Genomic DNA, 26,595 nt, shown 5'->3' with positions numbered 1-26,595 from the left:
ATCCAATTCCCCGTTTGAAAGTTACTATTGAATCTGCTCCCACCGCCCTTTCAGGCAGCGCGTTCCCGATCACAACAACTCACTGGGTAAATAAACTCTCCCCATCTCCCCTCTGGTCCTTTTGCCGATTACCTTCAATCTGTGACCTCCGATTACCGACCCTCCTACCACTGGGAGCAGTGTCTCCTTATTTACTCGATCAAAACTCTTTGTGATTTTGAGCAGGGAGGTCTTACTGCAGTTGTACAGGGCCTTGGTGAGGCCTCACCTGGAATACTGTGTTCAGTTTTGGTCTCCTAATCTGAGGAAGGACGTTCTTGCTATTGAGGGAGTGCAGCGAAGGTTCACCAGACTGATTCCCGGGATGGCAGGACTGACATATGAGGAGAGACTGGATCGACTGGGCCTGTATTCAATGGAGTTTAGAAGAATGAGAGGGGATCTCATAGAAACTTATAAAATTCTGATGGGACTGGATAGGTTAGATGCAGGAAGAATGTTCCTGATGTTGGGGAAGTCCAGAACCAGAGGTCACAGTCTAAGGGTAAGGGGTAAGCCATTTAGGACCGAGATGAGGAGAAACTTCTTCACTCAGAGAATTGTGAACCTGTGGAATTCTCTGCCACAAAAAGTTGTTGAGGCCAGTTCGTTGGACATATTCAAAAGGGATCAAGGGGTATGGAGAGAAAGCAGGAATGGGGTACTGAAGTTGCAGGATCAGCCATGATCATATTGAATGGTGGAGCAGGCTCGAAGGGCCGAATGGCCTGCTCCTGCACCTATTTTCTATGTTTCTAGTTTCTGTGTTTCAACCTTCTCTGCTCTAAGGAGAACAACCCCAGCTTCTCCAGTCTCTCCATGTGTCCGAAGTCTTTCACCCCTGGTACCATTCTAGTGAATCTCCTCTGAAACCTCTATAAGGCCTCAACACCTGGCCAGAATTGGCCACAAAATACTCTGGCTGGCACCTGGCCAATCTTAGTGTTCCTGGGGGAAAATAGTAGCGAGAGGTTCGAAGACGCTCAGACTCAGCTAAATCCAGTTTCCATGTTATGATAAATCATGTAGACTAACTCGCTTCACTGTCGATTTCTGGACTTAATAAAAAAAATGTTTACGATGCTGAAGTAGATAAATTTAAAATATCTGGATTCCTGGACATCAGGGAGCAATTTCCTGTTCCTGCGTCTGAGCGTATTGGATCAGCTCGGCACGGCACAGAGAGGAAAATTGGAGGGGGAATCCGTCCTTTAATGGAACAAAGTGCCTCTTGACACCACTGCATCAGCCAATGGGCTGGAGACAGGGCGGGACTAATGGCAGGACTCGCAGCAAGCAGTCTATCTGACAGCAAACACAGTCTGTTTACTCAGTCAGCAGCAAATATTGTAAAGGGTCTCTCTGATCTACAGCAAACAGAACTCACGACCAAAACTCCTGTAAAGTCTCCCGGTAATAGCAGGATTATTTCCCCAGCAAACTGCAGTGAGTGCAGGATAGTTACAGAATATAACTGGCAAAGGCAACGTAAGAAAAAACATTTTTGTGCAGCGGGTGCTCAGGATCTGGAACGCACGGCCTGAGAGGGTGGTGAGGGCAGACTCAATCGTAACCTTCAAAAGGGAGTTGGATAAGTCCCTGAAGGAAAAATAATGTGCAGGGCTACGGGGAAAGGGCGGGGGAGTGGGACTGGGTGAGGGGCTCTTGCAGAGAGCCGGCACGGGCTCGACGGGCCGAATGGCCTCCTTCTGTGCTGTAACCGTTCTGTGATGTGTGTAAAATTCCATCCCAGTCACCGACAGCAGGCTCCAGGCATGATTGACGGGGCAATTATCCAATCATCTCCATTCTGGCCAGCAATAGTGGTGCAATCGCAATAAGCTGCCATTAATTTAACGGCAATCCAACGGGGTCAATTTTCCCCAGTGATTGTGCCGTTTTTTGGAGCAGGCTAAGTTGAAAATTTCCCCAATCAATTTGCACCAGTGTAACTCAGTTATGAATTTTTTAAGTCAGTATTTCTTTCAGCCAAAGGGGGTGTAACCAGCCACCTGCGTCACCTACTGGCCATTTAGGGAAGTTTGGCCAGCTGAGAGTTACTCCAGTTGTGCTTAGGCCAGCGTATGTGGCCTCTGCAGATAAACCTTCCCTCGAGTTAAGGAAATCGCGCAGCAGATGCCCAGAGAGACTGAAAGAATCGAAAAACACATAGCACCAACTTACCTCCAACCCCGCTCGAAGGCTGCGTGTTTTGCAACTCTTTTAATGTGTTGGGAGCTGGCTGTATGCTTCACTTTGCAGCCTCAGCTCGCATCGTGTCCCTGGTTACCATGGCAACCCGATCATTTGGGCGCAGATCAAGGCTCCACCCCCAAAACTAAAGGGCGGGTTAGGCCACGCCAAAATGAAGAAATGCAACGGGGAAACTTGGAACATTTTTTTTTTTGGCGTACTTGGGCCCCCAAAAAACGGCCGTAACTCTTCAAGTACGGCAAAAAAAATGCTTTGGGGAAAACTGAGCCCATATCCCCAGGAACAGGAAATTCTGCTTGCACTTCTCCCATTTGCTGAGTTCTGGAGTCAAAGGGTTAAAAAAATCACGAAGCTACCTTAAAGTGGATGGGAGCTGTCTGCACAGAGCCGAAGATTGAGGGCCAAGGTTGCTGATGACATACAGGTGTAAAACCTCCACTTGTATGAACAGGTCTTTCTAATTACACAGTACAGAGACATGTCGACAGTTTAGTGTCATTCACAGGCCAGTACACTCCAAAAGGGCTTACTGAAACCTTTGGTGTAACTGAAGTATAACCAAAAACTTACGCTTGAGAGTATGGTTTTAGTATTCCTTTGGTCTGACACCGTGAGTAATGTTTCCTAAAATATATCTCTCAATTGGCCTCTTGATCTTGCTTTGATTCTAACCCAGCGCAATCGCAAGACAAAAATCTGGTTTCCGATTATTAAGCCATTCATTCCCTCAACCGAGCTTGGCGAACGTAAGTCCAAAGCACAAATAGACTCATTCATTTGGTAGTCTCCGTTGGAAGGTGTCCAGGGAGGGTTGATGTCAGATGTTTAAACGTCAGACTGTTGCTCTGGGAATTTGAGGCATATGTTTGGATCCGAGCAGACCTAATTTGGGACCAAATTTTGATTTGATTTAAGTTACTGCCAAAGTTAATTTGTTTATTGTGTCGAGTTTAGTGCCCCCCCCCCCTTTAATTGGGGACACTTGTATAATTTGTGTTTTTAGTAACCTCAAAAAAACCCCAACAAAACAAGAGGGCACTTGAATGAAAGTTTCTAGAATGCGACCCCCCTTTAATCAGGGGGAACTTGTTTATTGTCTTCAACAAAATAGTTGTGGAGCTGTTGCGTTGGGAGTGGCAAAGCCAGTCACGTGATGTTCACAAGACTCAATAAAACCCCGGCCAGTTGGGTTCAGAGGATCCACAATGGGGCAGGTGGTTGTGAGCCTGGTGGATGAACTGGTAGTCGTGTGATTGTTAAACCTTTGCTAATAAACCAACTAGTTCTTAATAGCAATGAGTTGCTCTGAATTCATCAGCAAAGAGCCCGTGTGAGTCCGACAGGAGCAGGAGGATACCCTCCAGCCCGTTCCGCCATTCAATGACATCATGGCCTGACCTGTGACCTAACTCCATCCACCCGCTGTGTTTCCTCAACCCTTAATACCCTTGCCAACAAAAGCGTTATCAAGCTCAGTTTTTGAAATTTTCAACTGCCCCCAACCCCTCAACCCCTCAACAGTTTTTCTGGGGGGGGGAGAGAGTTCCCGATTCCCACTGCCCTGTGTGTGAAGAAGTGCTTCCTGACATCAGCCCCGAACGGCCTAACACTTGGATGGCTGTGGGTCTGAATGTGCTCCAGGCTGATGCTGTGGAACAAATACTTGGCCATCCCTCAAGTAGATGGGATGATTTAATGAGCCCCCTGCACCGCCCAACATAATCATTGGCAATAAATATCGTCTCGGCTCAGAAGTAGCTTACTGGGGACGGTAGCGTAGTGGTTATCTCACTGGTCTTGTAATCCTGCGAGCTGGACTAATGACCCAGAGACATGAGTTCAAATCCCACCATGGCAGCTGGGGAATTTAAATTCAGTTAATTAGATAAATCTGGAATAAAAAGTTATTATCAGTAATGGTGACCATGAAACTATCAGATTGTTGTAAAAACTCATCTGGTTCACTGATGTCCTTTAGAGAAGGGATACTGCAGTCCTTACCCGGTCTGGCCGACATGTGACTCCAGACACACCGCAACTCTCACACCAGCTTCTCAAGGGCAACTATGGGCGAGCAATAAATGCTGGCCTGGACAGCAACACCTACGTTCAATGAACGAATAAATAATTTAAAAAGTAGCACTTTAGCACTCCCGAGTCAGAAGGTTGTTTGTTCAAGCTGCACTCGAGCATTTGAACTAGAGTTTGGTGTTGACAAGAACAGAGTTCCTCTGCCTGGTTGACCTCCTCCAGTCACAGCCGAATTAGATTATCGAGGGTAGACATAGGAACAGGAGCAGGCCATTTGGCCCCTTGAGCCTGTTCCACCATTCAATGCGATCGTGTCTCATATCCTTTTGTTCACAAGATCCCTCCATGGCCCTCGGCCCTCCCTATCTCTGTAATCTCCTCCAGCACCACAACCCCCGAGATCTCTGCACTCCTCTAATTCTGCCCCCTTGACCATCCCTGATTATAATCGCTCCACCATTGGTGGCCGTGCCTTCAGCTGCCTGGGCCCCAAGCTCTGGAACTCCCTCCCTAACCCTCTTCGACTCTCTTTCCTTCTATAAGATGCTCCTTAAAACATACCTCTTTGACCAAACACCTGCCTTAATATCTGCGTGGGTGTCTCGGTGTCAGAATTTGATTGATAATCGCTCCTGTGAAGCACTGTTGGTCATTTTACCACATTAAAGGTTCTATGTAAATACAAGTTTTGTTGTTAACATTAACGATTGATCCAGCATCAACTGCCAATAGTGGACGAGAGCTCCACCCTTTGTGTGTAGAAGTGTTTCCTAATTTCATGCCGTAGAACAGTGAAGATGTATGTGGTTACTCCAACCTGACCTGATTGAGGAGGTTAGTACGAATACAGGCCTCAACATGAGGGCTGAATCAGATGGATAATATTCTATTGATACCATACATTAACTTACAAGGGGACATAACCTTAAAATCAAAGTCTGACCATTAGGAGAGTACTTCTTCCCGTAAAGGGGTGTCAAAGGGTGCGTGCAATAAAGGTGCAGCAGTTATAATGGGTGACTTTAATATGCACATTGATTGGGTTAACCAAACTGGAAGCAATACGGTGGAGGAGGATTTCCTGGAGTGCATAAGGGATGGTTTTTTAGACCAATATGTCGAGGAACCAACTAGGGGGGAGGCCATCTTAGACTGGGTGTTGTGTAATGAGAGAGGATTAATTAGCAATCTCGTTGTGCGAGGCCCCTTGGGGAAGAGTGACCATAATATGGTGGAATTCTGCATTAGGATGGAGAATGAAACAGTTAATTCAGAGACCATGGTCCAGAACTTAAAGAAGAGTAACTTTGAAGGTAAGGGGCCGTGAATTGGCTAGGATAGATTGGCGAATGATACTGAAGGGGTTGACTGTGGATGGGCAATGGCAGACATTTAGAGACCGCATGGATGAACTACAACAATTGTACATTCCTGTCTGGCGTAAAAATAAAAAAGGGAAGGTGGCTCAACCGTGGCTATCAAGGGAAATCAGGGATAGTATTAAAGCCAAGGAAGTGGCATACAAATTGGCCAGAAATAGCAGCGAACCCGGGGACTGGGAGAAATTTAGAACTCAGCAGAGGAGGACAAAGGGTTTGATTAGGGCAGGGAAAATGGAGTACGAGAAGAAGCTTGCAGGGAACATTAAGACGGATTGCAAAAGTTTCTATAGATATGTAAAGAGAAAAAGGTTAGTAAAGACAAACGTAGGTTCCCTGCAGTCAGAATCAGGGGAAGTCATAAGGGGAACAAAGAAATGGCGGACCAATTGAACAAGTACTTTGGTTCGGTATTCACTGAGGAGGACACAAACAACCTTCCGGATATAAAAGGGGTCGGAGGGTCTAGTAAGGAGGAGGAACTGAGGGAAATCCTTATTAGTCGGGAAATTGTGTTGGGGAAATTGATGGGATTGAAGGCCGATAAATCCCCAGGGCCTGATGGACTGCATCCCAGAGTACTTAAGGAGGTGGCCTTGGAAATAGCGGATGCATTGACAGTCATTTTCCAACATTCCATTGACTCTGGATCAGTTCCTATGGAGTGGAGGGTAGCCAATGTAACCCCACTTTTTAAAAAAGGAGGGAGAGAGATAACAGGGAATTATAGACCGGTCAGCCTGACATCGGTAGTGGGTAAAATGATGGAATCAATTATTAAGGATGTCATAGCAGTGCATTTGGAAAGAGGTGATATGATAGGTCCAAGTCAGCATGGATTTGTGAAAGGGTAATCATGCTTGACAAATCTTCTGGAATTTTTTGAGGATGTTTCCAGTAGAGTGCACAAGGGAGAACCAGTTGATGTGGTATATTTGGACTTTCAGAAGGCTTTCGACAAGGTCCCACACAAGAGATTAATGTGCAAAGTTAAAGCACATGGGATTGGGGGTAGTGTGCTGACATGGATTGAGAACTGGTTGTCAGACAGGAAGCAAAGAGTAGGAGTAAATGGGGACTTTTCAGAATGGCAGGCAGTGACTAGTGGGGTACCGCAAGGTTCTGTGCTGGGGCCCCAGCTGTTTCCACTATACATTAATGATTTAGACGAGGGGAAAAAATGTAGTATCTCCAAATTTGCGGATGACACTAAGTTGGGTGGCAGTGTGAGCTGCGAGGAGGATGCTATGAGGCTGCAGAGCGACTTGGATAGGTTAGGTGAGTGGGCAAATGCATGGCAGATGAAGTATAATGTGGATAAATGTGAGGTTATCCGCTTTGGTGGTAAAAACAGAGAGACAGACTATTATCTGAATGGTGACAGATTAGGAAAAGGGGAGGTGCAAAGAGACCTGGGTGTCATGGTACATCAGTCATTGAAGGTTGGCATGCAGGTACAGCAGGCGGTTAAGAAAGCAAATGGCATGTTGGCCTTCATAGCGAGGGGATTTGAGTACAGGGGCAGGGAGGTGTTACTACAGTTGTACAGGGCCTTGGTGAGACCACACCTGGCGTATTGTGTACAGTTTTGGTCTCCTAACTTGAGGAAGGACATTCTTGCTATTGAGGGAATGCAGCGAGGGTTCACCAGACTGATTCCCGGGATGGCGGGACTGACATATCAAGAAAGACTGGATCAACTGGGCTTGTATTCACTGGAGTTCAGAAGAATGAGAGGGGATCTCATAGAAACGTTTAAAATTCTGACGGGTTTAGACAGGTTAGATGCAGGAAGAATGTTCCTAATGTTGGGGAAGTCCAGAAACAGGGGTCACAGTCTAAGGATAAGGGGTAAGCCATTTAGGACCGAGATGAGGAGGAACTTCTTCACCCAGAGAGTGGTGAACCTGTGGAATTCTCTACCACAGAAAGTAGTTGAGGCCAATTCACTAAATATATTCAAAAGGGAGTTAGATGAAGTCCTTACTACTAGGGGGATCAAGGGGTATGGCGAGAAAGCAGGAATGGGGTACTGAAGTTGCATGTTCAGCCATGAACTCATTGAATGGCGGTGCAGGCTCGAAGGGCCGAATGGCCTACTCCTGCACCTATTTTCTATGTTTCTATGTTTCTAAAACGCAGTAGCTGCTCGCTCCATTCCTGGGATAGCAGGTCTGTCGTATGAGGAGAGATTGGATCGACTAGACCTGTATTCACTGGAGTTTAGAAGAATGAGAGGGGATCTCATTGAAATGTATAAAATTCTGACGGGGTTGGACAGACTGGATGCGGGGAGGATGTTTCCCCGGGGCTGGGAAGTCTAGAACAAGGGGTCACAGTCTCAGGATACGGGGTAGGAAATTTAGGACCGAGATGAGGAGAAATGTTTTCACTCAGAGGGTGGTGAACCTGTGGAATTCTCTACCACAGAAGGCTGTGGAGGCCAAGTCACTGAATATATTTAAGAGGGAGATAGATTTCTGGACACAAAAGGCATCAAGGGGTATGGGGAAAAAGCGGGAATATGGTGTTGAGATCGAGGATCAGCCATGATCATATTGAATGGTGGTGCAGGCTCGAAGGGCCGAATGGCCTACTACTGCTCCTATTTTCTATGTTTCCATTAATCATTTTAAATCTGAGATCGTTAGATTACTGCTGGTATTAAGGGATATGGGGCAAAGGCAGGTGCATGGATTTAAGATACAGATCAGCCCATGATCTCATTGAATGGCGGAACAGTCTCGAGGGGCTGAATGGCCTCCTGATCCTACCTTCATATTTAAAACTGGTCAGGCACACTTATCTCGGGTGTAATGATTGATATCTTTGTCTCTTTGCAGGGTCTGGTTGGCTTGCCTGGACCTGGGGGCCCCATTGGAATACTTGGAGAAAAGGTAAAACACACCTGACATTCAAATAATCATGGGTTCACTAAAACCATCCAAACTTCTCTTGAAAAGTCTGTTGTTTTCTCCAGCAGTGTAAGGCGCTCCCAGCTGTTCGAAGCTGTTCGCGAAATCAGCGGCAGTATTAACCCTGGGATCAGGTCTGTGACATAACGGGCTAGCGGAGAATCTCACGGCCCCTGCTGTTGGTCAGACTTGCCCCGGATCCTTCAGCTCAATACAACTGGCTGAAAGTGGCAGCTGATACTGGCCCAACGAGGGCAACGGGGAATCTGGGTAATGTATTTGCTTCATGGGTTCTTTGCCAAAGAATTCATAGCAACACATTGCTATTAAGAACTGGTTGGTTTGTGAGCAAAAGGTTTAAGAATCACACTACAGTACCTCAGTACTGCCCCTCCGACAGTGCAGCACTCCCTCAGTACTGCCCCTTCGACAGTGCAGCACTCTGCCCCTCCGACAGTGCAGCACTCCCTCAGTACTGCCCCTCCGACAGTGCGGCGCTCCCTCAATCCTGCCCCTCCAACACTGCAGCACTCCCTCATTACTGCCCCTCCGACACTGCAGCACTCCCTCATTACTGCCCCTCCGACACTGCAGCGCTCCGACAGTGCGACACTCCCTCAGTACTGCCCCTCTGACAGTGCAGTGCTCCCTCAGCACTGCCCCTCTGACAGTGCGGCACTCCCTCAGTACTGCCCCTCCGACAGTGCGGCACTCCCTCAGTACTGCCCCTCCGACAGTGCAGCACTCCCTCAATACTGCCCCTCCGACAGTGCAACACTCCCTAAGAACTGCCCCTCCGACAGTGCAGCACTCCCTCAGTACTGCCCCTCCGACAGTGCAGCACTCCCTCAATACTGCCCCTCCGACAGTGCAACACTCCCTAAGTACTGCCCCTCCGACAGTGCAACACTCCCTAAGTACTGCCCCTCCGACAGTGCAGCGGAGGCTCCCTCAGTACTGCAGTGGGAGTGTCAGCCTGGATTTTTGTTCTCAAGTCTCTGGAGTGGGGATTTAACCCACGAGTGTGTGACTCAGAGGCGGGAGTGCTGCCCACTGAGCCATGGCTGACACCATTGGTGCATGGCGTTATTAAGTTTTCAGTATTTCAGCTGGCGATCTTGCCAACTGCCAGCAAACAGCTGATACAAGATGTTTCAAAATGAAGTGAATGGTTAATTATTCTGCAGAAGCCCCAAAAGTTATCGAAGGCCGCACTCAGCTGAAACAGTAGCCTGGATATCCCTCTGAGATACTGCCGGAGGAATGCCGAACACAATCATATCACATTTCTTTGTTTGCTCTTTTAACTGAAGCATCGACTTTGTGGGTAACGATTACGCCTCAAATCGTGGACCAAAAGTTATTTGATACAGAAGTCTTTCTCGGATAGTATCACATAACATGCAGGCAGTTGTACCTCGAGGATCGAGAAGGAAGTGTTTCGAGGCAGTCCCTGAGTGTTCAGTTACAGGGGCCGAATTTGCTCTTTTATAGCCCCGACAGCGCGAATATTTTATCGTCTGGGCGAGATGACCAGAGCGCCCTTTTCCCCCCACCCCCCCCGGCCCGGAATTGGCGGCGAGATTCTACGGGAGAAAGCAGCTCTGCGCCGCGTCCCGTAGTTTTCGCCCCGGGTGGGGGTGCACACGGCAATGGCATCATTGCCCTGCACACCAATCCCTTATCGCCCCGCCCCGACCTCTTGACCCTGCCCCGACCCCACCCCTTATCGCCCCGACCCCTTATCGCCCCGACCGCTTATCGCCCCGACCCCTTATCGCCCCGACCGCTTATCGCCCCGACCCCTTATCGCCTCGACCCCTTATCGCCTCGACCCCTTATCGCCCCGACCCCTTATCGCCCCGACCCCTTATCGCCCCGACCCCTTATCGCCCCGACCCCTTATCGCCCCGCCCCGACCCCTTATCGCCCCGACCCCTTATCGCCCCGACCCCTTATCGCCTCGACCGCTTATCGCCCCGACCCCTTATCGCCCCGACCCCTTATCGCCCCGACCCCTTATCGCCCCGACCCCTTATCGCCCCGACCCCTTATCGCCTCGACCCCTTATCGCCTCGACCGCTTATCGCCCCGACCCCTTATCGCCTCGACCCCTTATCGCCTCGACCGCTTATCGCCCCGACCCCTTATCGCCCCGACCCCTTATCGCCCCGACCCCTTATCGCCCCGACCCCTTATCGCCCCGACCGCTTATCGCCCCGACCCCTTATCGCCCCGACCCCTTATCGCCCCGACCCCTTATCGCCCCGACCCCTTATCGCCTCGACCGCTTATCGCCCCGACCCCTTATCGCCCCGACCCCTTATCGCCCCGACCCCTTATCGCCCCGACCCCTTTGCCCCGACCCCTTATCGCCCAGACCCCTTCGCCCCGCGGGACGCGAGGTTGGCGCGGGGCGAGAAGCTGCTGCCTTTAAAGGGGGAGGGTCTTGTGCCGCGGCATCCACCAACGGGCAGCCCCCGGCACCCCGTCTTCAATGCCGGAGTGCCGGACTGGCCGACACCCTCCCCGGTGACCCAGTGGGCGCCATGAAAGCGGCTGCAGACGTCGCAGCCCCCCCCCCCCGCCCCCGACCCCCACCCCCACCCCGCTATAAATCTCACGGAATTGGGCACATAGAGAGAGAAAACATTGCGGGGAGGTGTCGGAGGCGGGAACGGCCTCCGCGGGCACTGAGCGGGTTGTCCCCCTTGCGCCCCACTAACGGCCCAGGCAGCGCCCCGCGGGGGGGGTGGCCATTCCCGCCTCCGACACATCCCCGCGACGTTTGCTCTCTCTACGTGCCCAATTCAGCCAGATTTAGCCATCCATCGCGCCGGGGGGGGCCAAATCTTCACTTCGCTCAAACTGTGGGCCCCGCACGGGGTGCAGGGCAATTTAGTCCCCCCCCCCGCAGAATATCGGGCAAGCTGTTGACCCCTACACCATGGCGATCGCAGTTTGAGAGACGGATTGTGGGGGCAGCCTGCCCCCACCCTCACCGCAGGATTCTCTCGGGTCTTACCAGTTGTATTCGCGAGGGTTTGGCCTCCATGTCCCGCGCGTACCTCAGTCTCTCACCGGCTGAATTCGGGAGTACCGAGTGCTGCGTGGTCAGAGGGGCAGTACCTGAGACCCGAGCCTGTAGCTCCCCGGCGAGGGGCGCTCATGGGACGCTTAACGGCTAGCGCCCGGGCGTGGCGCTGTTCATGCCTCCCGCCATCTTGGGCGGGGGTTTAGCGGTGGCGCGATGACGTTGCTGCCCAGATCTCCTGCAGCCGAAGATCGCGACGTCATCGCCCCGGACCCCCGAGATTGACTCCCGTCCCCTGCGGCAGTGCCGGGCGCAAACACCGGCAGCGGCAGGGGGCGCGTATCGGGCGGCCGGCCGTTACCGGTGGCGGGAGGGGGGGTGGCGGTGATTAAAAGGCGAGGCGGCCGAGGTAAGTGAAACAAAACACTTACCTTGGTCTTCGGCGTGTTCCTCCGTTTCCTTCGCGGGATCCTGTCCGCGATCGCTCAGCGCGGCGCTCTGCTCGAGTCCCGGGCTGATCGCTGCGTGTCCTCCCCGCTCCCTGGGTGGGCCAGGTTGGGGATCCTTTATTTGCAGAGCCTGCGGTGATGGCTCCCCCCTGTTGTTCGCTCCAGCGCGGCACGGCCCAGGGTGCAGCGTTGCTGAAGTGTGCATCCCATCAGCGACACAAGCAGGAAGTGATGCGCTAGGTTTAGCTCTCCGCTTCCTTCGAGGAGCGCTAAAACTCTTTTTTTTTTTGAGAGGAGGAAACTTTAGCGCCTGGCACGAAGTTTCCCGCCTCTCCATCGCTAGCGCCCAGAAACGGGGCGCTAATGAATTCGTCGCCAATGATTCTAATACTGCGTGTTACGCACAGATTACTGGCATTTAATAAATGCTGAAAGTTTTATCCCTGCCTTTCCAACTAGTTACTGAGATACAGCGGGTGAGACATACAGCTAGTTACTGATACAGCAGGTGAGAGGTAGAGCAAGTTACTGATACAGCGGGTGAGACGTAATGCTAGTTACTGATACAGCGGGTGAGACATACAGCTAGTTACTGATACAGCGGGTGAGACGTAATGCTAGTTACTGATACAGCGGGTGAGAGGTAGAGCTAGTTACTGATACAGCGGGTGAGATGTAATGCTAGTTACTGAGATACAGCGGGTGAGAGGTAGAGCTAGTTACTGAGATACAGCGGGTGAGACATACAGCTAGTTACTGATACAGCGGGTGAGACGTAATGCTAGTTACTGATACAGCGGGTGAGAGGTAGAGCTAGTTACTGATACAGCGGGTGAGAGGTAGAGCTAGCTACTGATACAGTGGGTGAGACGTAATGCTAGTTACTGATACAGCGGGTGAGAGGTAGAGCTAGTTACTGATACAGCGGGTGAGAGGTAGAGCTAGTTACTGAGATACAGCGGGTGAGACATACAGCTAGTTACTGATACAGCGGGTGAGATGTAATGCTAGTTACTGATACAGCGGGTGAGAGGTAGAGCTAGTTACTGATACAGCGGGTGAGAGGTAGAGCTAGTTACTGAGATACAGCGGGTGAGACATACAGCTAGTTACTGATACAGCGGGTGAGAGGTAGAGCTAGTTACTGATACAGCGGGTGAGATGTAATGCTAGTTACTGAGATACAGCGGGTGAGACATACAGCTAGTTACTGATACAGCGGGTGAGACGTAATGCTAGTTACTGAGATACAGCGGGTGAGACATACAGCTAGTTACTGATACAGCGGTTGAGACGTAATGCTAGTTACTGAGATACAGCGGGTGAGACATACAGCTAGTTACTGATACAGCGGGTGAGATGTAATGCTAGTTACTGAGATACAGCGGGTGAGACATACAGCTAGTTACTGATACAGCGGGTGAGATGTAATGCTAGTTACTGAGATACAGCGGGTGAGAGGTAGAGCTAGTTACTGATACAGCGGGTGAGAGGTAGAGCTAGTTACTGAGATACAGCGGGTGAGACATACAGCTAGTTACTGATACAGCGGGTGAGATGTAATGCTAGTTACTGATACAGCGGGTGAGAGGTAGAGCTAGTTACTGATACAGCGGGTGAGAGGTAGAGCTAGTTACTGATACAGCGGGTGAGATGTAATGCTAGTTACTGAGATACAGCGGGTGAGACATACAGCTAGTTACTGATACAGCGGGTGAGAGGTAGAGCTAGTTACTGATACAGCAGGTGAGACGTAATGCTAGTTACTGAGATACAGCGGGTGAGACATACAGCTAGTTACTGATACAGCGGGTGAGATGTAATGCTAGTTACTGAGATACAGCGGGTGAGACATACAGCTAGTTACTGATACAGCGGGTGAGATGTAATGCTAGTTACTGAGATACAGCGGGTGAGAGGTAGAGCTAGTTACTGATACAGCGGGTGCGATGTAATGCTAGTTACTGAGATACAGCGGGTGAGACATACAGCTAGTTACTGAGATACAGCGAGTGAGAGGTAGAGCTAGTTACTGATACAGCGGGTGAGAGGTAGAGCTAGTTATTGTCTGGGAATGACAGAAGAAAACTTTATTCTTTGCACACTGTTGCGAGATAAAGCCACAGGAATTGGTTTTGGAAATGGAAACATGCCTTGGGCCTCGAGTGTTTGAAATTCTTCGCATTGTACATAGCTCAGACAGCTGTTTAATGCACGGCCTGAGTGAAGGGGAAGGCGGTTCTGTACCTCTACTCAGTGACAATCTATACAATTAAACACTCCTGGAAACAGATGCGGTAATGTTCAGTGTAGCAACAACGATCATAACACTGATTTACCGTAGATTAGCATCACCAACCCGTCCCCATAAAATAACGTGCATTTCTATAGCGCCTTTCACGACCACCGGACGTCTCAAAGCGCTTTGCAGCCGATGAAGTACGTTCGAAGTGTAGTCACTGTTGTAACATCGGGAAACACGGCAGCCAACTTGCGCACAGCAAGCTCCCACACACGGCAATGCGATCATGACCAGATAATCTGTTTTAGTGATGTTGGTCGAGGGATCGATATTGGCCTCAGGACACCGGGGAGAACTCCCCCTGCTCTTCTTCGAAATAGTGCCGCGGGATCTTTTACATCCACCTGAGAGAGCAGAGGGTTTAACGCCTCATCTGACAGACGGACATGACAGCGTGATATAAAACTAAGGATACGCCACTGAGGCTGTGCAAGACCTTGGGGAGCTGGTCTTGGAGGACCGTGTTCAGTTCTGGCCTGACCCCTGCCAGTGGGTTTTGAAGCTCTGGGAAAGGTATATGGGAAGCAGGGGTGTGACCACATTGAAACCAAGGCTTAGGGCTCTTAGTTATCATGATAGGCCGAAGGAGTTGATCGGTTCCAAATTGTAACATATCGCTGATTTGGTAAAAGGATGGGGAGATTTTGAGTGCTCGCAATGATCATTTGATCTCTTGTGAAGCAAGCTGTCATTTAACGTGATTTTTGTTTTTAATTCAGGGTGATCGCGGTGATCCAGGTCCCTTGGGACCTCCTGGGGAAAAAGCATCCATGGTAAGCTGTAAGTCAGACATATCTTACTCCAAAGATCCACAGGTTTGTCAACGTTAAATTCAGTTCCGATCCAATCGTTCATATTAACTTTCCATTTGTTTAAACGGGATGCACTGTGCAAATAAGAGAGCTTTCTACATCCTTGGTTCGGTAAGGCTGTTCAGGGTTAATCTCCTCCAGCACCACAACCCCCCCCGAGATATCTGCGCACCTCTAATTCTGCCCTCCTGAGCATCCCTGATTATAATCGCTCCACCATCGGTGGCCGTGCCTTCTGTTGCCTGGGCCCCAAGCTCTGGAACTCCCTCCCTAAACCTCGTAACTTCTCTAACTCTCTTTCCTCCTTCAAGATGCTCCTTAAAACCCACCTCTTTCACCAAGCTATTGGTCACCTGCGCTAATTTTTCCTTACGTAGTTCGGTGTCAAATATTTTGTCCCATAATACTCCTGAGAGGTGCCTTGGGACGTTTCACTACGTTAAAGGCGCTATATAAATACATGTTCTTGTTGTTGGTTAGGAACCAAGGCGGGTAGATGGGGCTAAGATACAGATCAGCCCATGATCCAACTGAATGATGCAACAGGCTCGAGGGGCTGACTGGCCTCCTCCTGTTCCGAGTTTGCGACGTCCTGTGGAGGATCGATCACACCTCCCAAACCCCCGACCTCTACCACCTAGAAGGACAAGGGCAGCAGGTGCATGGGAACACCACCACCTCCACGTTCCCCTCCCAGTCACACACCATCCCGACTTGGAAATATATCGGCCGTTCCTCCATCGTCGCTGGGTCACAATCCTGGAACTCCCTCCCTAACAGCACTGTGGGAGCACCTTCACCACACGGACTGCAGCGGTTCAAGAAGGCGGCTCACCACCACCTTCTCAAGGGGCAATTAGGGATGGGCAATAAATGCCGGCCTTGCCAGCGACGCCCACATCCCAGGAACGGATAAAAAATATATAATTCAGCAAAGATCAGGCTTAACCCTTTGAACAGTTGAATATTCATCGGTCTGCACATTGGGCACGTGTTTCTCCCGCTGTAAACTTCGGCCTGGCTCTAAATGCACATCCATGCAAAAGCCACCATATCGCTCTGGAATCAGGTGGGCAGAAAGAAAGCAAGACTTTGAGTTATATTATAGTATTAGGCGGTCCCTCAAATCAAGGATGACTTGCTTCCACACCAAAAAGGATGAGTTCACAAGTGTTTCAATGAAGGACCTAATATTCCGGATTCCGAACTACATCCTGAAGGGAGGAAGATGCCTGTGGGTGGATTCTTTTAACGTGGGGTGACCGTTGCACACCAGCCACCACACGGGGCTTGACAGAGCGAGGTCTTGGTCCAGTGTCGAGGGTTAACCAGGGCGACTGGAGACCTGCTCTACTGCATGGACCCAGTGCGCACACATATCGCACAGTGTGGGCTGGTCCGTGCTGCCCCTGGGCCCTCGCCTCTCCTGGGCCCCGGTCACCTTTCACGACCACCGAATGTCTCAAAGCGTTTTTTGTGTAGCACCTTTACAAAGTACAAAGCATTACATCGTATTTACAGCCCAGGAACAGGCCATTGGGCCCAGCGCTCCGTGCCAGGGTTTATGTCCCACCGCTCCGTGCCGGGGTTTGTGCCCCACCGCTCCGTGCCGGGGTTTATGCCCCACCGCTCCGTGCCGGGGTTTATGTCCCACCGCTCCGTGCCGGGGTTTATGCTCCACACCAGCCCCCTCCCACCCCTCTCCATCTTACTCTATCCCCATATCCTTCTATTCCTTTCTCCCCCATGTGTTTATCCAGCCTCCCCTTAAATACATCGATACTATTCGCCTCAACCCCTCCCTGTGGCAGCGAGTTCCACATTCTCACCCCTATCTGGGTAAAGAGGTTTCTCCTGAATTCCCCATTGGATTTATTGGTGACTGTCTTATATTGATGGCCTCTAGTGGAACCCCACAAGTCAAAACATCTTCTCGATGTCTACCCTATCGAAGCCCTTCATAACCTTAAAAACCTCTATCGGGTCACACCTCAGACTTCTGTTTTCTGGAGAAAAGAGCCCCAGGCTGTTCAGTCTTTCCTGTAAGGTATAACCTCTCAGTTCTGGTATGATTGCAGTAAATCCTTTTTGCACCCTCTCCAGTGCCTCTATATCCTTTTTAAAATACGGAGACCAGAACTGTACGCAGTGCTCTGAGTGTGGTCTAACCAAGGTTCTATTGGTGTTTAACATCACTTCCCTGCTTTTCAATCATACCCCTCTACAAATTAACCCCAGTGCTGGATTACATTTTTTTTCATGGCCTTTAACATAGTAAAATATCCCAAGATGCTTCACAGGAGCGTTATCAAGACAACATTTGACACCGAGCCACATCATGAGATGGTAGGACAGGTGACCAAAAACTTGGGCAAAGAGGTAGGTTTTAAGGTGCGAGAGTTAGAGAGGCGGAGAGGTTTAGGGAGAGAGTTACAGAGCTTGGGGCCCAGGCAGCTGAAGGCACGGCCACCGATGGTGGAGCGATGGAAATCAGGGATGCTCAAGAGGCTAGAATTTGAGGGGCGCAGACATCTCGGGGGGGGGGGGGGGTTTGGGGCTGGAGGAGATTACAGAGTTAGGGAGGGGCGAGGCCATGGAGGGATTTGAACACAAGGATGAGAATTTTAACATCGAGTTGCTGGTGGACCATACTGCTCGAAGGAAGGATGAACGAGATGGGCGGAGAGGCATCCCTCAGCGGAACATCTCTGTGTGACTTTTCTGAATAGATAGGAGCGCTATTATTGGTCTCAACACTCCTGGTTTAGAATATCAGAACATAAGAAATAGGGGCAGGAGTCAGCCATACGACCCTCGAGCCTGCTCCGCCATTCAATACGATCATGGCAGATCTTCGACCTCAACTCCACTTTCCCGCCCGATCCTTATATCCCTTGACTCCCTTAGAGTACAAAAATCTATCGATCTCAGCCTCGAATATACTCAATGATTCAGTATCCACAGCCCGGGAAGAAGCTGTCCCTCATCTCAGTCCTAAATGGCTGGCCCTTTATCCTTAGATGCCCCCTGGTAGCACAGTGGTTACGTTACTGGACCAGGAATCCCGAGGCCTGGGCAAATGATCCAGAGACGTGAGCTCAAATCCCACCACGGCAGCTGGGGAATTTAAATTCAGTTAATTAAATAAATCTTGAATAAAAAAAGTCAATATCAGTAATGGTGAGTATGAAACTACCGGATTGTCGTAAAAACCCATCTGGTTCACTAATGTCCGTTTGGGAAGGAAATCTGCCGCCCTTACCCGGTCTGGCCGATATGTGACTCCAGACCCACAGCGATGTGGTTGGCCCTTAACTGCCTTCTGAAATGGCCCAACGAGACACTCAGTTGTATTCAAGAAGGCGGCTCACCACCACCTTCTCAAGGGGCAATTAGGGATGGACAATAAATGCCGGTCTTGCCAGCGATGCCTAAAATTCCATGAACGAATAATAATTTTTTTTAAAGTTCTAGTCTCCCCAGCCAGGGGAAACAGCCTCTCTGCATCTACCCTGTCAATCCCCCTTAAGAATGTTATACATTTCAATGAAACCACCTCATTCTTCTCAACCCCAGAGAGTATGGGCCCGTTCTATTTCATTTCGGGAGGCAAAAATCACCCAGGGCTCACGTTCCTTATCCCAGTTGCTGCAGCTGCGGTGTTAAGCAGACGGCAGGTCAGGACAGGATTACACCCGATCGGTCAGTGAGACTTTGACCGTGATGGGGAATCCTGTTTGTGGTCAGAGCGCTGATCCCTTTTGGAATCTGATTGCTGCAGTACAGGAACAGGGGTTCTCATCCACTTTAGCACCAGCACATTTCATACATCAAATTCGTTTCAAGTCAATTTTCTAAATTGCTTGGTTTTAAAGAGAAGATTGGAGGAAATACGTAGCAGACCTCACGGCTGGATGAGGGACCTGGCCTTGCATGTTTTCTTTTCCCAAAGTGTGGACTACACGGACCGAGTCCCAGAAACCCCAAAGAAAATGTCAGCAATTAATGTGCAGCAAACCGTGAAGTATACACAGCAATAAACAGCTCCTGCCCCCTAAATATTTGGCTGCAGAGCAAGATGTTTATAGAGGCGAAGAAGGCCATTTGCCAAAAAGACTTTGAGGTTCATGTGTTTATATTTTGTTCAAGAAGTGGCCAGTTTTATATTTAGAGAATAACAATTAGAAACGGGTTTGATTACTATGAATGCTTAAATCTGGAACACTAAAGTTTTAGACAGTGGAGGTACAGTGGAGGCTCTAAGATGGGCCGAATGGCTTCATTGTGCATTGTAAAATTCTCCAGTAAACCGTATCTTTCTTAATTATTCTTGGGATATGGGCTCGCTGGTAAGAACAACATTTATTACCAATCCCTAGTTGCCCGTGTACAACCAAGTTGCGTGCTAGGACACTTTTAAAAATTCGTTCCTCTGATGTGGGCATCGCTGGCAAGGCCAGCATTTATTGCTCATCCCTAATTGGCCTTCGAGAAGATGGTGGTGAGCCGCCTTCTTGACAACGGAGTGTCTCGCTGGGCCATTTCAGAGGGCAGTTAAGAGTCAACCACGTTGCTGCGGGTCTGGAGTCACATATCGGCCAGACCGGGTAAGGGCGGCAGATTTCCCTCCCTAAAGGACATCAGTGAACCAGATGGGTTTTTATGACAATCCAGTAGTCTCATGGTCACCCTTACTGATGCTAGCTTTTTATTTGAGATTTATTTAATTAACTGAATTTAAATTCCCCGGCTGCCGTGGTGGGATTTGAACTCACGTCGTCGGATTATTAGGCCGATATCATTATCACTATACTGCTTCAGAGGGCAGCTAAGAGTCAGCCATGCTGGAGTGGGGCTGGAGTCACATGGAGACCAGATCGGATAGGGACGGAAGGTTTATGAACATAAGAACATAAGAAATAGGAGCAGGAGCAGGCCATTCGGCCTCTCGAGCCTGCTCCGCCATGCGAGAAGATCATGGCTAATCTTCTGCCTCTACTCCACTTTCCTGCCCTGTCCCCATATCCCTTGATTCCCCGAGAGTCCAAAAATCTATCGATCTCAGCCTTGAATATACTCAAAGACTCAGCCTCCACAGCCCTCTGGGGCAGAGAATTCCAAAGATTCACCACCCTCTGTGAAGAAATTCCCCCTCATCTCAGTCCTAAATGGTCGGCCCCTTATTCTGAGACTGTGACCCCTGGTTCTAGACTCCCCAGCCCGGGGGAAACACCCTCCCTGCATCTACCCTGTCAAGCCCTGTAAGAATTTTATATGTTTCAGTGAGATCACCTCTCATTCTTCTAAACTCTAGAGAATATAGGCCTGGTCTGCTCAATCTCTCCTCATAGGACAATCCCCCCCCATCCCAGGAATCAGTCTGGTGAACCTTCGTTGCACACCCTCTATGACAAGTATATCCTTCCTTGGGTAAGCAGACTCAAACTGCACAATACTCCAGGTGCGGTCTCACCAGGGCCTGAGATAATGTCCGTCCCTAAAATGAACCGTTTGGATTTTTATGACAAACCGACAATGTCATGGTGACCTTTTACTGATACTAGCATTTTATTTTGCAATTATTTTTTTTAATTCGATTTTGGAAAATGCTACGTTGGGATTTGAACTTGTGTTCTCCAAATTATTAGTCTGTGGTCTCTGGATTATTTGTCCAGTGTGCCACTATAAGCACGACACCACCGTACCCACTGTGTGCAAATAACTGTAATGCTCAACTGGTCCTGTGAGTATAATACTCATTCAGGGTGTCCCAATGTGCTTCAAGGCCAATGAAGCCAATTTGCGCACAGTAACAAGATAAGTGGCCAGATAATCTGCATGGGACCAGTTGGGTGTTGTGCCTGTTACTGCACTGTAAATTGTACGTGTGTAATCTGTTTTAGTGGTGTTGGTTGAGGGAATAATGTTGTTCAAGGGAACAGGAGAACGCCCCTGCTTTTCGTTGAATAGTGCCATTCAGCCCATCGTTCCTGTGCCGGCTCTGTGACAGAGCGATCCAATTAGTCCCACTCTCCGCTCTTTCCCCACAGCCCGGCACATTTCTCTCATTCAATATTTATCCAATTCCCGGTTTGAAAGTTACTATTGAATCTGCTCCCACCGCCCTTTCAGGCAGCGCGTTCCCGATCACAACAACTCGCTGCGTAAATAAACTCTCCTCATCGCCCCCGCCTCCCACCGCTCTGGTCCTTTTGCCAATTACCTTCAATCTGTGTCCTCTGGTTACCGACCCTTCTGCCACAGGAAACAGTATCTCCTTATTACATAAGAACTTAAGAAATAGGAGCAGGAGTAGGCCATCTAGCCCCTCGAGTCTGCTCCGCCATTCAATAAGATCATGGCTGATCTGATCATGGACTCAGCTCCACTTCCCTGCCCGCTCCCCATAACCCCTTATCCCCTTATCGTTGTTCTCCCTATCAAAACCTTTCATGATTTCGAACAACTCTATTAAATCACCCCTTAACCTTCTCTGCTCTAAGGAGATGTATGGATTTAGTTAAATGATATCATGCAGAAGGAATTTATGATTGGAATTAAAGGCCATCAAGTTAGGAAACAAAATTATAGACTTTAAATTTTATGCTCAAATAAGGGATGTATGTAGAGGGATATATACACACAGTTTTGGTCTCCTTATCTAAGGAAGAATATACTTGCCTTGGAGGCAGTGCAACAAAGGTTCACCAGACTGGTCCCTGGGATGAAAGGGTTGTCCTATGAGGAGAGATTGAGTAGATTGGGCCTATACTCTCAGGAGTTTAGAAGAATGGGTGGTGATCTCATTGAAACATACAAGATTCTAAGGGGGATTGACAGGGTAGATGCAGGGAGGATGTTTCCCCCGGGCTGGGGAGTCTAGAACCAGGGGTCACAGTCTCAGAATAAGGGGTCGGCCATTGAGGACTGAGGTGAGGAGGAATTTCTTCACTCAGAGGGTGGTGAATCTTTTTAATTCTCTGCCCCAGTGGGCTGTGGATGCTCAAGGCTGAGATCGATAGATTTTTGGAGTCTAGGGGGGAATCAAGGGATATGGGGATCGGGCGGGAAAGTGGAGTTGAGGTCGAAGATCAGCCATGATCTTATTGAATGGCGGAGCAGGCTCAAGGGGACGTATGGCCGACCCCTGCTATTTCTTATGGTCTTATGTTCTAAACCAGAAGTGTTGAGACCAATAACAGCACTGCAATCTATACAGAAAAGTCACACAGAGATGTTCCGCTGAGGGACATCCAGCTCGTTCTTCCTTCCTTAGAGCAGTATGTTCCGGCAGCCATATGTTAAAATTCTCATCCTTGTGTTCAAATCCCTCCATGGCCTCGCCCCTCCCTATCTCTGTAACCTCCTCCAGCCCCACAACCCTCCCCCCCACCCCCCGCCCCCGCCCCCACCGAGATCTCTGCGCTCCTCCAATTCTGGCCTCGAGCGTCCCCGGTTTTAATCGCTCCACCATCGGTGGCCGTGCCTTCAGCTGCCTGGGCCCCAAGCTCTGGAACTCCCTCCCTAAACCCCTCCACCTCTCTACCTCTCCCTCCTCCTTGAAGACGCTCCTTAAAATCTACTGCTTTGACCAAGTTTTTGGTCACCTGCCCTACTATCTCCTTATGTGGCTCGGTGTCACATTTTGTGTTAGCGCTCTTGTGAAGCATCTTGGGACGTTTCATTAGCCATAAGAAAAAGCAAACCCAGCCCTGGAATTCATTTCGAGCGGATAGAATTGAAAAGCAGAGAAGTTATGTTGAACTTGTATAGAACCTTGGTAAGACCACACTTGGAGTACTGTGAACAGTTCTGGTCTCCATATTAAAACCAGGGGTCACAGTCTCAGGATAAGGGGGCGGCCATTTAAGACACAGGAGAGGAGAAATTTCTTCACTCAGAGGGTGGTGAACCTTTGGAATTCTCTGCCCCAGAGGGCTGTGGAGGCTCAGTCGTTGAGTATATTCAAGGCTTAAGATCGGTAGATTTTTGGACTCTCGGGGAACCAAGGGATATGGGGATCGGGCGGGAAAGTGGAGTTGAGGTCGAAGACCAGCCGTGAGCTTATTGAATGGCGGAGCAGGCTCGAGGGGCCGAATGGCCGACTCCTGCTCCTAATTCTTATGTTCTAGAAGGCTCATTCTGGGAATAAGAGGAAAGAGAGCATGTTTCTCATAGAATCATAGAAATTTATGGCAAAGAAAGAGGCCATTCAGCCCATCGTGTCTGTGCCAGTGTAATACCAGGTGATGAGGGAGCAGGTTACAGTGAAAATGGTGGCCACAATGTGATGGGGTTTAGTGTCGGGCTCGCTGCAGGAGTGGTGCATGATGATAACTCTTGATTTTCGGAAAATGGTTTTTGAGAGAATGAAGATGGTGCTGACTGGGAAGATTTACGGGGGTGGTGGTAAGCTGGTCAGAAAGAATGAACTTCCCAGTTTTCTCTAACCAGACTTGGACAGACATTGTCAAAGGGGCATGATTAAGAGGTGTGCAGGTGATACAACAATTGGCCGTGTGGTTGATAATGAGGAAGAAAGCTGTGGACTGCAGGAAGATATCGATGGACTGGTCAGGTGGGCAGAACAGTGGCAAATGGAGTTCAATCCAGAGAAGTGTGAGGTAATGCATTTGGGGAGGGCTAACAAGGCAAGGGAATACACATTAAATGGTAGGACACTGAGAAGTGTAGAGGAACAGAGGGACCTTGGAGTGCAGGTCCACAGATCCCTGAAGGTAGCATTCCAGGTGGATAAGGTGGTTAAGAAGGCAAATGAGATGTCTCCTTTTATTAGTCGAGGCATTGAATATAAGAGCTGGGAGTTTATGCTTGAACTGTATAAAATCCTAGTTAGGCCACAGCTAGAGTACTGCGTGCAGTTCTGTTCACCACATTACAGGAAAGCTTGCACTAGAGAGGGTACAGAGATTGACAAGGATGTTGCCAGGACTGGAGAATTTTAGCTATGAGGAAAGATTGGATAGGCTGGGGTTGTTTCCTTTGGAGAAATTGCAAGATGTACTGCAGCAACTCGCCAAGGCTTCTTCGGCAGCACCTCCCAAACCCGCGACCTCTACCACCTAGAAGGACAAGGGCAGCAGGTGCATGGGAACACCACCACCTCCACGTTCCCCTCCCAGTCACACACCATCCTGACTGGGAAATATATCGGCCGTTCCTTCATCGTCGCTGGGTCACAATCCTGGAACTCCCTCCCTAACAGCACTGTGGGAGCACCTTCACCACACGGACTGCAGCGGTTCAAGAAGGCGGCTCACCACCACCTTCTCAAGGGGCAATTAGGGATGGGCAATAAATGCCGGCCTTGCCAGCGATGCCCACATCCCAGAACGAAGAAAAAAAGAGGAGGCTGGGGGGAGATTTAATTGAGGTGTATAAAATTATGAGAGGCTGAGATAGAGTGGATAGGAAGGACCTATTTTCCTTAGTAGCGAGGTCACTAACCAGGGGACATAGATTTAAAGTAATTGGGGGGGAGGTTTAGAGGGGATTTAAGGGGAAATTTCTTCACCCAGAGGGTGGTGGGGGTCTGGAACTCAAGGCCTGAAAGGGTGGTAGAGGCAGAAACCCTCACCACATTTAAACAGTACCTGGATGTGCACCTGAAGTGTCGTAACCTACAGGGCTACGGACCGAGAGCTGGAAAGTGGGATTAGGCTGGGTAGCTCTTGGTCGGCCAGCACGGACACGATGGGCCGAATGGCCTCCTCCTGTGCTCTAAATGGTTTTATGATTCTCTAAGTCATTCTATAATTTCGGTACAGTACTTGAAACATCTTCCAGAACCCTGGTGCCATATTGGTCGATGTGAAAGCTTGTGTTGCACTCAGCTCTACAATTGCTGCATTCAAGTCCTTTATAAAAACGGTAACGTTTACTTGTTGAAGTCAGTGGTAAATCAGAGGTCGGGTCGAGCGGCCAGAGGACAGGGGAGGTCGGGCCGAGTGGAGGTTGGGCGGTCGGAGGTCGGGTCGAGGCCGGGCCGAGGGGAGGTCGGGTGGCCGGAGTTCAGGCTGAGGTCGGGGGAGGTCAGGCTGAGTGGAGGTCGGAGGTCGGGTCGAGGCCGGAGGAGGTCGGGCCGAGGGGAGGTCGAGCGGCCGGAGGTCGGGCCGAGTGGAGGTCGGGCGGTCGGAGGTCGGGTCGAGGCCGGGCCGAGGGGAGGTCGGGTGGCCGGAGTTCAGGCTGAGGTCGGGGGAGGTCAGGCTGAGTGGAGGTCGGAGGTCGGGTCGAGGCCGGAGGAGGTCGGGCCGAGGGGAGGTCGAGCGGCCGGAGGTCGGGCCGAGTGGAGGTCGGGCGGTCGGAGGTCGGGTCGAGGCCGGAGGAGGTCGGGCCGAGGGGAGGTCGGGTGGCCGGAGTTCAGGCTGAGGTCGGGGGAGGTCAGGCTGAGTGGAGGTCGGAGGTCGGGTCGAGGCCGGAGGAGGTCGGGTCGAGGCGAGGTCGAGCGGCCGGAGGTCGGGGGTGGTCGGGGGAGGTCGGGCCGAGTGGAGGTCGGGCAGTCGGAGGTCGGGTCGAGGTCGGGGGAGGTTGGGTCGAGGCGAGGTCGAGCGGCCGGAGGTCGGGGGAGGTCAGGCCGAGTGGAGGTCGGGCGGTCGGAGGTCGGGTCGAGGTCGGGGGAGGTTGGGTCGAGGGGAGGTCGAGCGGCCGGAGGTCGGAGGAGGTCGGGCCGAGTGGAGGTCGGGCGGTTGGAGGTCGGGTCGAGGCCGGAGGAGGTCGGGCCGAGGGGAGGTCAGGTGGCCGGAGTTCAGGCTGAGGTCGGGGGAGGTCGGGCCGAGTGGAGGTCGGGCGGTCGGAGGTTGGGTCGAGGTCAGGGGAGGTCGGGCCGAGTGGAGGTCGGGCGGTCGGAGGTCGGGTCGAGGTCGGGGGAGGTTGGGTCGAGGCGAGGTCGAGCGGCCGGAGGTCGGGGGAGGTCAGGCCGAGTGGAGGTCGGGCGGTCGGAGGTCGGGTCGAGGCCGGAGGAGGTCGGGCCGAGGGGAGGTCGGGTGGCCGGAGTTCAGGCTGAGGTCGGGGGAGGTCGGGCCGAGTGGAGGTCGGGCGGTCGGAGGTCGGGTCGAGGCCGGAGGAGGTCGGGCCGAGGGGAGGTCGGGTGGCCGGAGTTCAGGCTGAGGTCGGGGGAGGTCGGGCCGAGTGGAGGTCGGGCGGTCGGAGGTCGGGTCGAGGGGAGGTCAGGTGACCGGAGGAGTCTGGATTTCCAGACGGCCCCGCCACAAATCAGATTCTGGAATATTCCGGATTTCGTAACTCTGGATTTTGGTCGCACCTGTATTACATTTTGGTGGGAAGAATACAGAGGTCACTTATTACTTGGAAAATACAAATCTAAATGGGGTAGAGGAACAAAGGGATCTCGGATACAAATACACACATCACTAAACGTTGTGACACAGGTTAACAAGGCC

General features: G+C 50.7%; 1 protein-coding gene across 1 annotated transcript in view; it reads left to right on the top strand.

Annotated features, from left to right (window-relative positions):
• LOC139268363 (collagen alpha-1(XXIV) chain) overlaps window positions 1-26,595 on the top strand; it is a 420,125-nt gene that overhangs the window by 237,679 nt on the left and 155,851 nt on the right. Inside the window, exons 24-25 of the mRNA XM_070886436.1 lie at window positions 8,507-8,560; window positions 15,083-15,136. Coding sequence (XP_070742537.1) covers window positions 8,507-8,560; window positions 15,083-15,136 — 108 coding nt within the window. The remainder of the gene's footprint in view (window positions 1-8,506; window positions 8,561-15,082; window positions 15,137-26,595) is intronic.

Source organism: Pristiophorus japonicus, chromosome 8 (genome assembly GCF_044704955.1).
Source record: "Pristiophorus japonicus isolate sPriJap1 chromosome 8, sPriJap1.hap1, whole genome shotgun sequence".
Taxonomy (NCBI): Eukaryota; Metazoa; Chordata; class Chondrichthyes; family Pristiophoridae; genus Pristiophorus; species Pristiophorus japonicus.
The sequence above is the reverse complement of the archived record's forward strand: the minus strand, read 5'-3'. Positions and strand labels throughout refer to the sequence as shown.